The sequence below is a fragment of the Lutjanus erythropterus genome, chromosome 14 (assembly GCF_056507025.1).
Source record: "Lutjanus erythropterus isolate fLutEry1 chromosome 14, fLutEry1.hap2, whole genome shotgun sequence".
NCBI classification, from domain to species: Eukaryota; Metazoa; Chordata; class Actinopteri; order Lutjaniformes; family Lutjanidae; genus Lutjanus; species Lutjanus erythropterus.
The window spans coordinates 30,789,417-30,801,695 of NC_139330.1; the positions used below are offsets into that span (position 1 = coordinate 30,789,417).

At 38.9% G+C, this 12,279-nt stretch overlaps 1 protein-coding gene across 1 annotated transcript in view; it reads right to left on the reverse strand.

Moving 5' to 3' along the window:
* The window catches only part of nrg3a (neuregulin 3a), a 608,543-nt gene that overhangs the window by 221,541 nt on the left and 374,723 nt on the right, over nucleotides 1-12,279 (reverse strand). Inside the window, exon 2 of the mRNA XM_084735640.1 lies at nucleotides 773-902. Within this exon, the coding sequence (XP_084591766.1) occupies nucleotides 773-902 (130 nt within the window). The remainder of the gene's footprint in view (nucleotides 1-772; nucleotides 903-12,279) is intronic.

Below are 12,279 nucleotides of genomic sequence, written 5' to 3' on the forward strand. Positions count from 1 at the left end.
TCACATTTCTTAAGTAAAGTTCCAAAGGAAAGGGGCATGCATTTTGTAAATTTGTCAATTTTCTTTTTGGGCAACAGTAGATATATGAATTATGCCGTATTCTTTCCTGACAATTACAAGTAAAATTTAAAGTATTCAACATAAAATGCTGTTTTAAATAAATCGCATTGTACTTCTCGGTCGCCAGAATGACAGAAGCAAAATCTCTAAAACTTTGATTTTGTGGTTGATATCCCCCCGATTTTTGAGCCCTCAAGGTTGGCAAATATGCCACAACCTATGTGACTGATATTTATCTATATCTACCAGTATGAAACTTCACTATCATGATTGACTTTTCAGCTATATTGCCTGGGCCTGTTTTGCCGCTCTGACATACATCTGTCACAGACCGTAGCACCATATTTGAAGTAAAAAGAAAACGTGTATGATCTGGAACGCAACATTGACGTTCTCTGCCTCTGCATGTCAGATATTGTGCATTTCTAATAATTCCGTTTATATTGTTCCAGATGATCACATTCTAACAGCACACAATCTAAAGTGTCCAACCAACCCTCATCTCAGCATCATACAAGGCAGCCATATCACACACAATCTGCTCTCAGCCACACCCTGAACACTGCTGCTGGATGCTCTTAGAAAGCAGAGGCAGAGGAAGAGAATCAGCAGCAGGAAGAAAAAGACAACATTCAGTGTAAGAAGCAGCGGAGGGGGGTCGGGGGGGGGGAGAAGAAGAGGCATTTGAATAATGAGATCAACAATCACTTACTTGCAGTGCTTGTGGGGCCCACTAAGCGTCTCGATGACAAAGCATTCGCCTCCATTTAGGCAGTAGGCCAGGTCCTTCTCGTGACAGGGTTTGAAATGCTCAGAGTGCAGCGGAGGGACGGTTGGAGATGCTGCAGGACAAACAAAGAAACTCCGTTAGTCATAAAACACCCAAATATATATCTTTTTCATGAATGCATTGGCTTTCAAACAGTCGGGCTCGGTGACAGAGTTAATTCATCTCACTGTCTTCCAGCAGCCTATTACTCCTCAAACTTCATTATCGTCTCTTTCTTCAGCCTACAATTCAGCAAATAAATCATCATATCATCCTAAATTGCAGCAGGGTGGAGAAAAAAAAAAAAAAAAAGAAGTACAGCGAGTCAGTTTTCCAGCAGAGGCTACTTATTCTCCATCCAAGGATCCATAACGAGCGTCTGCCACTGCACGTTGTGGATAATACCAAACACACTATTGTTTGTTTAGACCCTGCGATGTCACCAGCAGAAAGATGGATGGAGGATGGGTAATAATCTGTCCCGCTGTGATTAATTCCCTGTGGTCACACCAGTGCTGTTGAGAGAGCTTGACTTCTCCCAGCGATTTATCACAACATGCATGGCTGATTGTGGACAGTACACACTCCAGAAAGGGTGGGGGGGGTTCTGCTCAGCGTGCCTTAATGGATGATCTTATCATTGAAATTAATAAGTGAAGCATCAGTTTTCTTACACTGAAGAAAAAAAAAGAATCGTTGGACTAACTTAAAAAAATGACTTCAATTGGAAAAACAAATTAGTTACATTTTTTCAAACTAACAAGCTAACAAGTTAGATGAACACAACTGCTTTAAATCCAATCTACTTCATAATCTGATTGCTTTCGATTCAACAGTTTAAATTAATGCAACTTAAATAAGTCAGGTCACTTAAAAAGACTGCAATTTTACGACTAAATTATTTGGTTTACCAAAAAGTAAATTCTGCTTCTTAAACCATGTTGCACCAATGAGGATAAATTAATCTATGTTTAGTACCAATTAGGGTTTGGTAAAACTATGTTTAAAATTAGTTAATCCAAACTGAAAATTAAGCAGAGCTCTGTTGCAGAATTTAAAATCAATCTCAAAGGAAATCAATCAAAAGCTAAGTTTATTTTTGTAAAACTTTGTGTAAAGTAAATTTATGTAAAGTAGCTAGCAAGTTAAAAAAGGTTCCAGCTTTTGTGCAATTTTTGTCTTGTTATGTACTGGTATGTTGCTTTTAAATTGTTATGTCTTGTAATGTTTTGTCTTGTTACACCTTTTGCATCTTTTTGTCGTTTTTGGCTGATGTCATTTTCATCTTGTTACGTTGTTTTTGCCTTGTTACACATTTTATGTCATTTTTGCCTTGTTACGTCTTTTTACGTTGTGTCTGTCTTTCATTAAAACTAAAGTAACAAGCCTGTTTTTAAAATATAAGGAGAAGAAAGTATGTGTTAAAATGCAGGGAGTAAAAGTAAAAACTTGTCAGAAACAATAATACCCAAGTAAAGTATACATACCTGAAAAATCTGTATTTGTACATAGTTACTTTTCATCTCTGACTAAGAGAAATCTTACTGATGCACTTTTATTGAAATAAGAATTGCAGGATAAAGGAACGGGAAAAGCTGAATGAGATTTATTTAAACTTAACATCACTTCATCTCCTACTAAAATACACTTTTTACAGTGTAAGTGGACACATGGAAATGCTAAAGTGACCCGACCTTAAATAAACTGTAAAACCACGGTGCAGTTAAAGGCATTCTAGGCGCGTTTACGTGCTCATTGAGGATAATTTATGAAACCGAAAAGATAAATGAAAATGTAGACATTTCAGAGAGTTCATGGGCACTCATCCATCAGTGGTGTTTTGAAAGCCTGAGATGCAGTTGGTCGGGGCGCTGCTCTCAGACGTGGGGAGAAATCAGATCTGCAGCACAGTTGATGTTCTTATTAATACCAGAGCAGACTGCTGACTGTTTCCTTTGTGCTTACAAATGAAAAATGAGTCTGCTAAGGGCTCTCATTAGCCCAAGCTCAGCCATGTTTTCTAAAGTAGCTGGATGATCGGTGATGAGCCAGAACTTTGTGCTTCAGTGATTGGAAATCAGTTGTACTCATAGGATGCTGTTATTACCACTAGTATACTGATTGCTGCCTTAGCTTGTCCTTTAATGGTGTGTGGAAGATACATCCAAATGAAGTGAAGATTTCTCAATCAAGAGATAATAAGAGATTCATAATAAGCAGCAATGTTTGAGGGTGGAAAGGAAGGGTGAAGAGAGGTGAGTTATTTCAGTTTGGCCTCAGATCCCTTAATCAGCAGTAGGAGGAGTGTGTGTGTGTGTGTGTGTGTGGGGGGGGGGGGTGATAGGGCTCCAGGGATCTTAAACAACCCTTGGTAATTGGCTGTTGGGGGACTTGTTTCCATGTGAGAGAGGGGAGGAAGTTGAATCGAATCAGCAGGCAGATGTGGTTTTATTACACGGGGATGTCCAACAGGTTGGACATGATGACAAGACGGGCCTAATTCAAAGTGGTAGCTTGTTTAGAAAAATGATCCATCAACTTTGAAGGAGGTCAACACTTTTAAATCCAAATTTTTCAACAACTACTGCAGCATTTTAAAGGGAAAAAACACATATTTTATGCATCAAGATCAGTTTGCTTGTTATGTGGAGTCTCAGCAGCCTGCAAAAACAGTATTGCAACATCTTCTGAGGGTTGGGCCTTCAAATTTTTGCATGCTGGGATCAAAAGGCAAGACATCTTGGCCTTTTTGACAATGCTGTGTCTTATGGGTGTCCCAGTGTTGGGCCAGAGCAGCTCTGAATCACTTTTTTTCCCCGTCCTTCACACGGCTCCATACCCCGTCAGGAGCGATTTAGAAGCGGAGCGTTTTGACTTTCTTATTTTGTTGACTTGTCTCAGGGTCATGTAACCTGAGATTTGCACAACTCTTGCACTTGACTCAGCACAGAAGCGCTCAATGTCAGTTTTTTTTTTTAGACTTAGCTGACTTCTTGTTTTCATTTTTTTTATTTTCATTTTCACTTTGTTCAAGTTTAGGCACAAAAACTACTCTGGTAGTTTTAGGAAAATGTTATAGTTTATAGTTAAAATAGACTTTTTTTTTAGACTTTCATAATGTTATAAAGGCTTCATGGCAATCGCAAGGACATGTTGTCGAGGCCACAAACACTAGTCACTAGTCACTAATCACAAAAAAAGCCTCTTGGACCTATAGGCCAAACCCAGCAAGAAGTAATTTCCATTTTTGCCAAACACTCCTACAGGATTCATGATAACGACTTCAAAATTGGTGTGTGCCATCCAGAACACTTTATGATCAAAAGCTATTAGAAGATTTCACCATCGTTGAAGGGCGTGGCCATGGTGTGCCGTCGAATTTTGACGTTTCGCCATGAAACATGCAATTGCTATAATTTTGGTTTAAATGATCCGATATGCACTAAACTTCACGTGTTGGATAACAGCCCCACCCTGAAAACATCTACATGACAATATTCAGTCATACTCAAAGTGTGCGAAAATTCATCACCTCATCAACCACACGACATCTGGCGACAGGGGTGAGAGGGCCCGTACAATGCTTTCATTTCTTTTGGTTCTGATTTCACAATAGGGCATTTGCACGGGGTGTTTTATTTTGAAAAGTGACCCAAGGCTGCCATTCCTGGGTCTGACTTCCTGCCTGGCTACAAAAGTAAACTAAAATAGAAAAAATAGAATTGGGAATTACAGTGTCAGTAAAAACAACAAATAAACTCAGCATGCTTTTTTCTTTTTTGGAAAAGCGTTACAGTGTTTCTAGTGGGATCTCAAGCATTGTCTAACACACATAAGTCACACTAGAAGTGGCATGAGGGGTAATTATTTAACACAACTGAAGTCACCCTACAGACTGAACAATGTAAACCTTTAGTTCAAGCGTTCCCTACATTGTAAAGTCCAATACATTTTGCAACTGATGCGAAAATGGATTTAAGCATGAAATTGATCCGACTTTTGACTGCTTGTTGCTTTGTGTGAGCTTGTCTTTCTGTCCACAGGGACTGCTTGCTAACAGTCAGAGTTGAAGGTCAATTGTCTCATGACAGTGAGGGTTTATTCCCATAAAAGTGACCTTGATCTTGATGGTGAAGCTCTAACCTGCTTCTGAAACACAAGACAATGTACATAAACCCTACAGAGGCTTGATAAAAGTGCCGAATAATGTGCAGGTTTTGTATAAAACGGAAAAGATGAACAATTACTATTCAGCCTTGTCTTTCCCTCTGTGGTGTCACATGTGCAGTGGAGCTGATGAGCGACTGTGTGGTCTGTGTGTCACGCAGCCCGAGCTCGCTCCAGACCTTTGCACAATAATTCTGCTTTCAGAATCCTTATTGTTGCCAGATTTTTTACAACAGTGTGAAACTGACAGACAAAAAAACAAAACAAAAAAAAAACAAAACTGTCTTGTTTTTTCCACAAAACAGGAACAGCACCAGACTAACTGACACAATGGCCGTGCAAGTGCACTGGGAAGCTGGGGGCATGTAGTGCATCCAACTTTTATGAGACGGGAGTCAGAGAACAACAGTTAACGTTGTTTTTAAAGCATAACCACAATCTCTCTATAACCTTGAAGGGACCATTCTCCAAATCAGATATGCATACTCGCTTTGTTGCGTTCAAAGCACCAAAAAACACATTTGAAAGATTCAGCAACAGTGTCTCTGTCAAGAAATCATGACCTGGTTACTCAAGATAACCCACAGACCTTGTTGTGAGCAGTTTCACCAAGGAACTACTTTCTTTCTATGCAACTGATATCTGCCAATATCTCTGAAACTCAGGAACTCTCATTAAAACAGTTTAAATGGATTAATAGCTTCTTTTTGGATTATGACAACTTCTAATGAAATTAAGTTCAACAAAAAAACTACACTGAAGTTTTTAAGTTGATTGCTAATAAAAAAATCTTACTAGGTTTTTCCACATTACTTAAAAGGTTGTTTAAAGTGTCATCCATTTAATTACTATCATTTTATACATATATGTATAATATATTATGAATTATAAAAACCTGTTATACGTGTAAATGAAGAGGTGCACCTGAGGGGTAGAAGAAGTAAAATCTTTTTGGAGCTCAAACTCAAAAACAGCACAAAATTGTAAAATAGGAGCACACAGAGCGTTGATAAATGTCATTTACAACAACAGTGTTCTTTTCAGAACCTGTGACAGAATAATAAACCAAAACACTGAGTCGACTCATTGAGATGTACATGTATGATGTTTGCGCAGGGACTGCTGTGACCGGTGGAGCTAAGATGGTTGCTCAAATTTGAGGAAAGGTAGCTGTGTTTGGACAAAATTGCAAGGCTGGAAGGTTCCATACCCCAAGGCATAATATAGGGGAGACATGGGCATCATGAAGTAATGAACAAGTAAAGTATTTTGGATCTTTCCATATCTTAAACTTGTTGACAGGAGACTCTAATGCAGTGTTCCCCAACCCTGGTCCTCAGTGACCCCTGTCCTGCATGTTTTAGATGTTTCCCTGCTCCAACACACCTGATTCAAATGATCAGGTTGTTAACAGGCTTCTGCAGAGGCTTGATGATGAGCTGATCATTTGAATCAGGTGTGTGACAAAAGGTTGGGAATCACTGGTTTAGAGTGTATTATGCACACATTAAATTAAGTACTATTAGACAAGGAAGTAGAAAATCAGCTCATCGTGACAGGACTACAGCATGAACATGGATCCACGCAACATGCACCCATCAGCCGGCTCCTCAAATCAACCTTTTTAAAGCTTCACTTTGCAGTGAAGCTCACTTGCATTCACGGGAACATAATGAGATTAAATTCAATTTGAAGTGCGTTTTCTTCCTAAGTGCAGCTGTCAACTAAAAGAAAGAAAGAAGACTCACAATAGGCTAAGAGGGAAATTCATAATACAACAATGCCATTTGGTGTGTCCTGACATGATTCCTTTGGCTTGCAGTGCCACACATTCTGCACACGCAGATACTCAAAAACAAAGCCCAGATTCACAAAGCGCTGCTGTGTCTTTCTTAGCACTTGCTCTGCAACACAACTTTTTTTTTTTTTCCCCCCTCAAACATAAACCATTTCCCTCCAGACACGATTTCATGCTTGGACTGGGCTGTGCTGTTTTGTTAGTCCTGGCGATAAGTGACAGAAGCGCCATTTGTCGTCCTCTGCCTTTGTTTTTTTGTTGACAGAGTTGTCACAATGCACTGTAGGTTGTTTAGCTTTAACACTCGTCACCTGTCAGCTCAGACGCGGCGCGCACTCAAAGAATTGTGTCATTTCTGAGAGGGAATGCCAGAGTCGACAGCAAAAAGAAAAAAAAAAAGAAAAGAAAAAAAATCATTTCAGTCTGCTGAAAATATCACTGCAAGTTTGAAAACATTGCTCACAGAAGGCAGACGTCAATCACGGCAGACGAAAACCGTCCAATTTACTCCTCCCCGCTGTGAGGAGAGAACGAGGGAGAGGCACCACCAGGATCAATAAACCATCGGGCGCTGGATAACACAACCCTCCACTCTAATCTCTCTTTTCCTTCTTTCATCCCCCTCTCTCTATGCTTGGAAAGAAAATGAGGAAGGAATGAGGAATCTGCTGATTTTTTCACTTCTGCATCACAGCGCCGTTTGGTTGCAGCAGCCGTTTATGTGACAATTAATAATTTAATAATAGACACGATCAATCAGAGGCCTTTTCTGAACTTCTGTCAGTGGCACTGATGTCTTTAGAAGATGCTCAAAGAGCTGAATATGCTAACGAGATCAACATGGGGATGAATCCAATCACTGGTGGGTGCAGGTGATGCAGTATTCATGATTTAATTATTGTTCTTCCGTTTTGTAAATCCAGATGGGCGGGGGGAATATACAGGCTGAATTTCAGCGTTTGCAAATTCAAATTGGGAGACTTGAGAGTGCGACCCTGTCTCATACTAAATACATTTTCATACTGCTAATTTCCATCACCAAATATATTTAGAATATATATTTATTTCAGTAGGTTCGGCACTGTGTGCTGACAGTTAATTTATATACTACAGAGGCACTTCATAGAATATTATGTGCTCAACCCTTAAAGCATTGGTTCCCAACCTGGGGTCCGGGCCCCCCTAAAGGGGGCAGCAAAAATCACAGGGGGTCCCCGAGGCTTTGTCTGCACTGAGGTTGTCAAAATCAGATCTGAACATGTCAACTAAAATCACAATGTATACAGAAGTCTAAGATATGTGATAATGAATCTTTCTTTTTTTTTCGTAAGGATGAGCAGGGTTCATTGTTTTTATTTAGGTTTTTTTTTGGTTTGTTTTTTCCCCACTTGGCCCGTCGGTCAAAAACCCTAGTTTTTCAAAGTCCAAGATGATGTCTTCAAATGTCTTGTTTTATCTGACCCAAAAAACAAAAAAAGGGGGAGAAAATGTGACATTTTTTGCATGGAGAATTATTTTTGCATGGAGAATTATTTTAACTATTAATCGAAGTTTCAAAGTTTGATTATTTTTTACCACATTGAGTTGCTGGATTTACTTGCCCTTTGAAAGTGAGCAATCTTAAATGTTGAGCACTGATGAAAAAAATGAAAAAAATGTTCAGTTTACACCAGTAAAGAGACATTTACTAAAGGTTTTAAGAATGGAAACAATCACAATTAATGTTAATTTTTGACAGTGAAGTTTTCAAATGAATCATTATTCTTTTGATGGGTGTACGGGCAGGGAGGGGGTGTTTAACTTCTCTTAGATACAATTAGGGGAGCTCAGAGATAAAAAGGTTGGGAACCAGTGCCTTAAAGGACCAGGATTTAGTGGCATCTGGCAGTGAGCTTGCAGATTTCAAACATCTTGTGTCACCCTCCCCTTCCAAGAGTATAGGAGAACCTAAGGCAGCCGTGCAAAACATGGAAGGGCAAATCTAGAGCCAGTGTCTGGTTTGTCTGTTCTGGGCTACTGTAGAAACACGCCAATGAAACAGGGCAGTTTCCATGGATATAAAAGGTTCATTCTAAGGCAACAGAAACTGAAGCCCCACAAATACAAAAATAAACTGACTGATGGATCGGCCTCATATTGGCCTATCACAGTTATATCAGTATTGGCATATATGTTGTCCAGTATGCTATAAATTCATCACAACAAAATGTACATTGCTTTTATATGATACCTTTAAAGGAAAAATTGTATGTATATTTGATCATTTTTCTTAATCAGAGTTTAAAGGGATAGTTCACCCAAAAAAAAAAAGATAATCCAGTCATTATCTGCCCACCCAAAAGTTGATTGAAGGTCAGGTTTAGTTTTTTAGAAAACACTGAAGAAAAAGAAAACACTGCTGGAGTTTCACAGGAAAACCAGACAACAGTTTTCAACCAAAGACCAGTTTTCAAATGTAAAAGAACAACAGAATAAAAACATGAATGCCTTCATACTGCTTATCTGGTGTAATCCAAGTCTCCTACAGCCCCGACATGCCAAGTTGACAAAAAAAATGTTATTTACAGCATGTTTTTTGCCTGAATCTTCACTGCAGGCCCTTAGCTTGGAGCCACATTCACATGCACATAAACACTATCTGAACCGTGTGTGTGCATGTGTGTGTGTGCATGTGCAAATAGCATATACCAGACAAGCAGTGCGGACGCATTTTTTTGTGGGGGGGGGTTGAAATCTGGTCACCATTCACCTCCACTGTGAGCTGCTTTCCTGTGAAACCCTGGCAGTGTTTTGCAGACCAACAAAATAAAGAAGACCCTCAATCAGTATGAGTAGATAATGACTGAATTTTCATTTTTGGATGAGCAATCCCTATAATATATACACATATTTTGCTCTATTTGTGTTTTATTTATTTATTTATAATTAATTAAAATACTCATGAGTGTCATTTTGCACAATAAAGTTTATTGTTTAACTGTAAAATATCCCGGCGCCATAACATTTCTTTGTCACAGTGTTTGCCAACCACATTTAAAGGATCAGTGCAAAAAATGTGTGATAATGTATACATTCAATATTATGCATAAAGTAAAATATTGATCTGTATATCAATATCAGAGCCCAAAATATCCAGTATCTGTTGAGCCCTAACAAAAACACAACCATTCTTCATTTTCATGTGATTATACACTAATGAAAGCAACTAATAGTATTGAGCTTAATAATATATTCAATTTCTTACATATTCTGCCAATAACCCCCCATAAATTTTACAGGTCTTTAGCGACTCAGTATTATATTACACTAATTCATTCATTTCATTCAAGGGAGAATTCATCTGCCTGGTATGCCTCAATATATATATTTACTTGTTTTCACTCATGTCCTAGTGTCAAAATGTCAAAAATGAGAGCGCTCACACCCACCTTACCATTTATCTTCATCACATTCACTTGTCAATTCTGTCCGTTGAGCACAGCGGTCAACAGGAAATGAAAGACTACATTATAGAATTAATCCAACTAAAATGCCACTGTAGTAAATGGTAAAAAGGGAATAAATTTACACCAAAAATTCCAAAATAAAAAGAGAGGAAATAAAGGAAAGAAAAGACAAAGAGAGAGCCACAATTCCAGATGCACAGCCTTTACAGTGAACCTTGCTAATACCAATCTATGTCTTACTATTTACACTCATATTGACCTAATTAGAAATTACTGATTGCCTTTTTTGGAGATTCCCTCTTAATATCCCTCACTGTCACAGGTTTCTTGGCAGCTGCGAGCAGTATAAACACATCTTTCTCCTGTCTTTTACCAGAGAGTGCTGAGTTTGGCTAACAATGGGTCCCGAGGCACCTGGTCAGCAAATATTTTATTAAGCAAGTCAAATATTGTTGTTTAGAAATGATCTAGGAGAGTATACTTTCAGAATATTAGTGCATGGTTTGCAGCACTTGTTTGCCTCTGATCCCTTTTGGGAATCATGTGAAAAGTAAAGACTCTTTTCAGTTGAAACTCATTATTCTCTAAGTTTGCACTGATCATTTCTATTATACCTTTCTTTGTGTCATTTTCATGTTGGATTGAGTTGCGGCGAGCTAAAAAAAACTGAGCTAAGCCCAACTTTCCTCCATGCTTTCTCACAGAGAATTTGAATAAATGAATGCTTAAATACGCTTAGTGCAGAAAATGTTGCAGCGAGTTGGTCTTTTAAAATGTCAAGAATTTTGCAGTCTAGCCAAAACAGGACATCTCCAAATTGTTGCAAGTGAAAACACGGAGCTTTTCTTTGCTGGCGTTGCAGTCTTTTCTAAATTAATTATCTTCAAAGGGCCAGTTCAGCAAAATGTGCTTAAGCACAATTCAAGTCATATTTTATCAAGAGCTAACAATTACAGACAAAAACCTGATTAGGCAATAATCAGTGATACATGTTGATGTGGTGAACAGTTAATTTGCCTGGATGGCTGAAAGCACAGAGGAAAATATCAGATGTTTCACCTCTTGTTTTTCAGTCTGTACTTCATCTTTGTTTACTTCTCTCCTCTCGGTACATGTGTGTGGTCCTATACACATGCGTTCGAGGGGGTGAAAGCGTGACAGTCCCGTGGGCAGGCCTGTAATGGCGTCCTTCACGGATGACATTCTCCCAGAGTGGCAGACCGACAGGCAACCAGCCAGCCAGTGTGCAAGCCAGCCAGGCAGCCATGCTAACTGATAGCGAAGGTCTCTGGCAGGCTAGTCCTGGCCTGCCTGATTATTGATTGGCTCTGAGAGCAGGAATAAAGACCAGAGGCACTGGGACTACAGAATAAAAGGATGGAGGCAAAAATGGGGACATGGTGTTTTCTGGTGGAAAAAGAAGGCTTATTAGCTGTGTGAGTTGACAGGTGTTTTAGATGTAAGTAGTCGTGTAGAGGGGTGGCACTTCAAAAACAGGGAAGAGAACCATTTAACCTAGATGAAGGTGGCAGAGCTGCCTCCAACAGGCAAAATTTATCAGGCTTAAGAATTCTTTTCATGCTTTTTTCATTAATGGTGGAGAGTCACCTGAGGAAGAACTTGGAAGCTTTTGATTTGAAAAAAAAAAAAAAAAACATGCCATAATACATGCATGCAGCTGACAGAAAGTCTCACAAACTGACTCTAAAAGTGGTATTGCACACTTATAAATTAGTTTACAGCTCAAAAAGCATGTATAATTACTGTACTGTGATGCACCATATAAACAATGGTGTTTTCACTGACATTTCGAAATGAATTTATTCAGAAAAAACAGACTCAAAATGCCAACTCCTGTTTTAAATTATAAGCAAGGTCAACTCTTTGAGGCTGCTGTATGTCATAAGATTTACATTTTTTAAAAATGTTAATGCCTTATTTGTCAGAGTTGGGCAGCCCACCTCTCCCAGCCTCGTTCTTGAGTGGGAGTTTGTGTAACAGTGCTCATTTCAAATGGATCGTGAATAATCGTTCACATA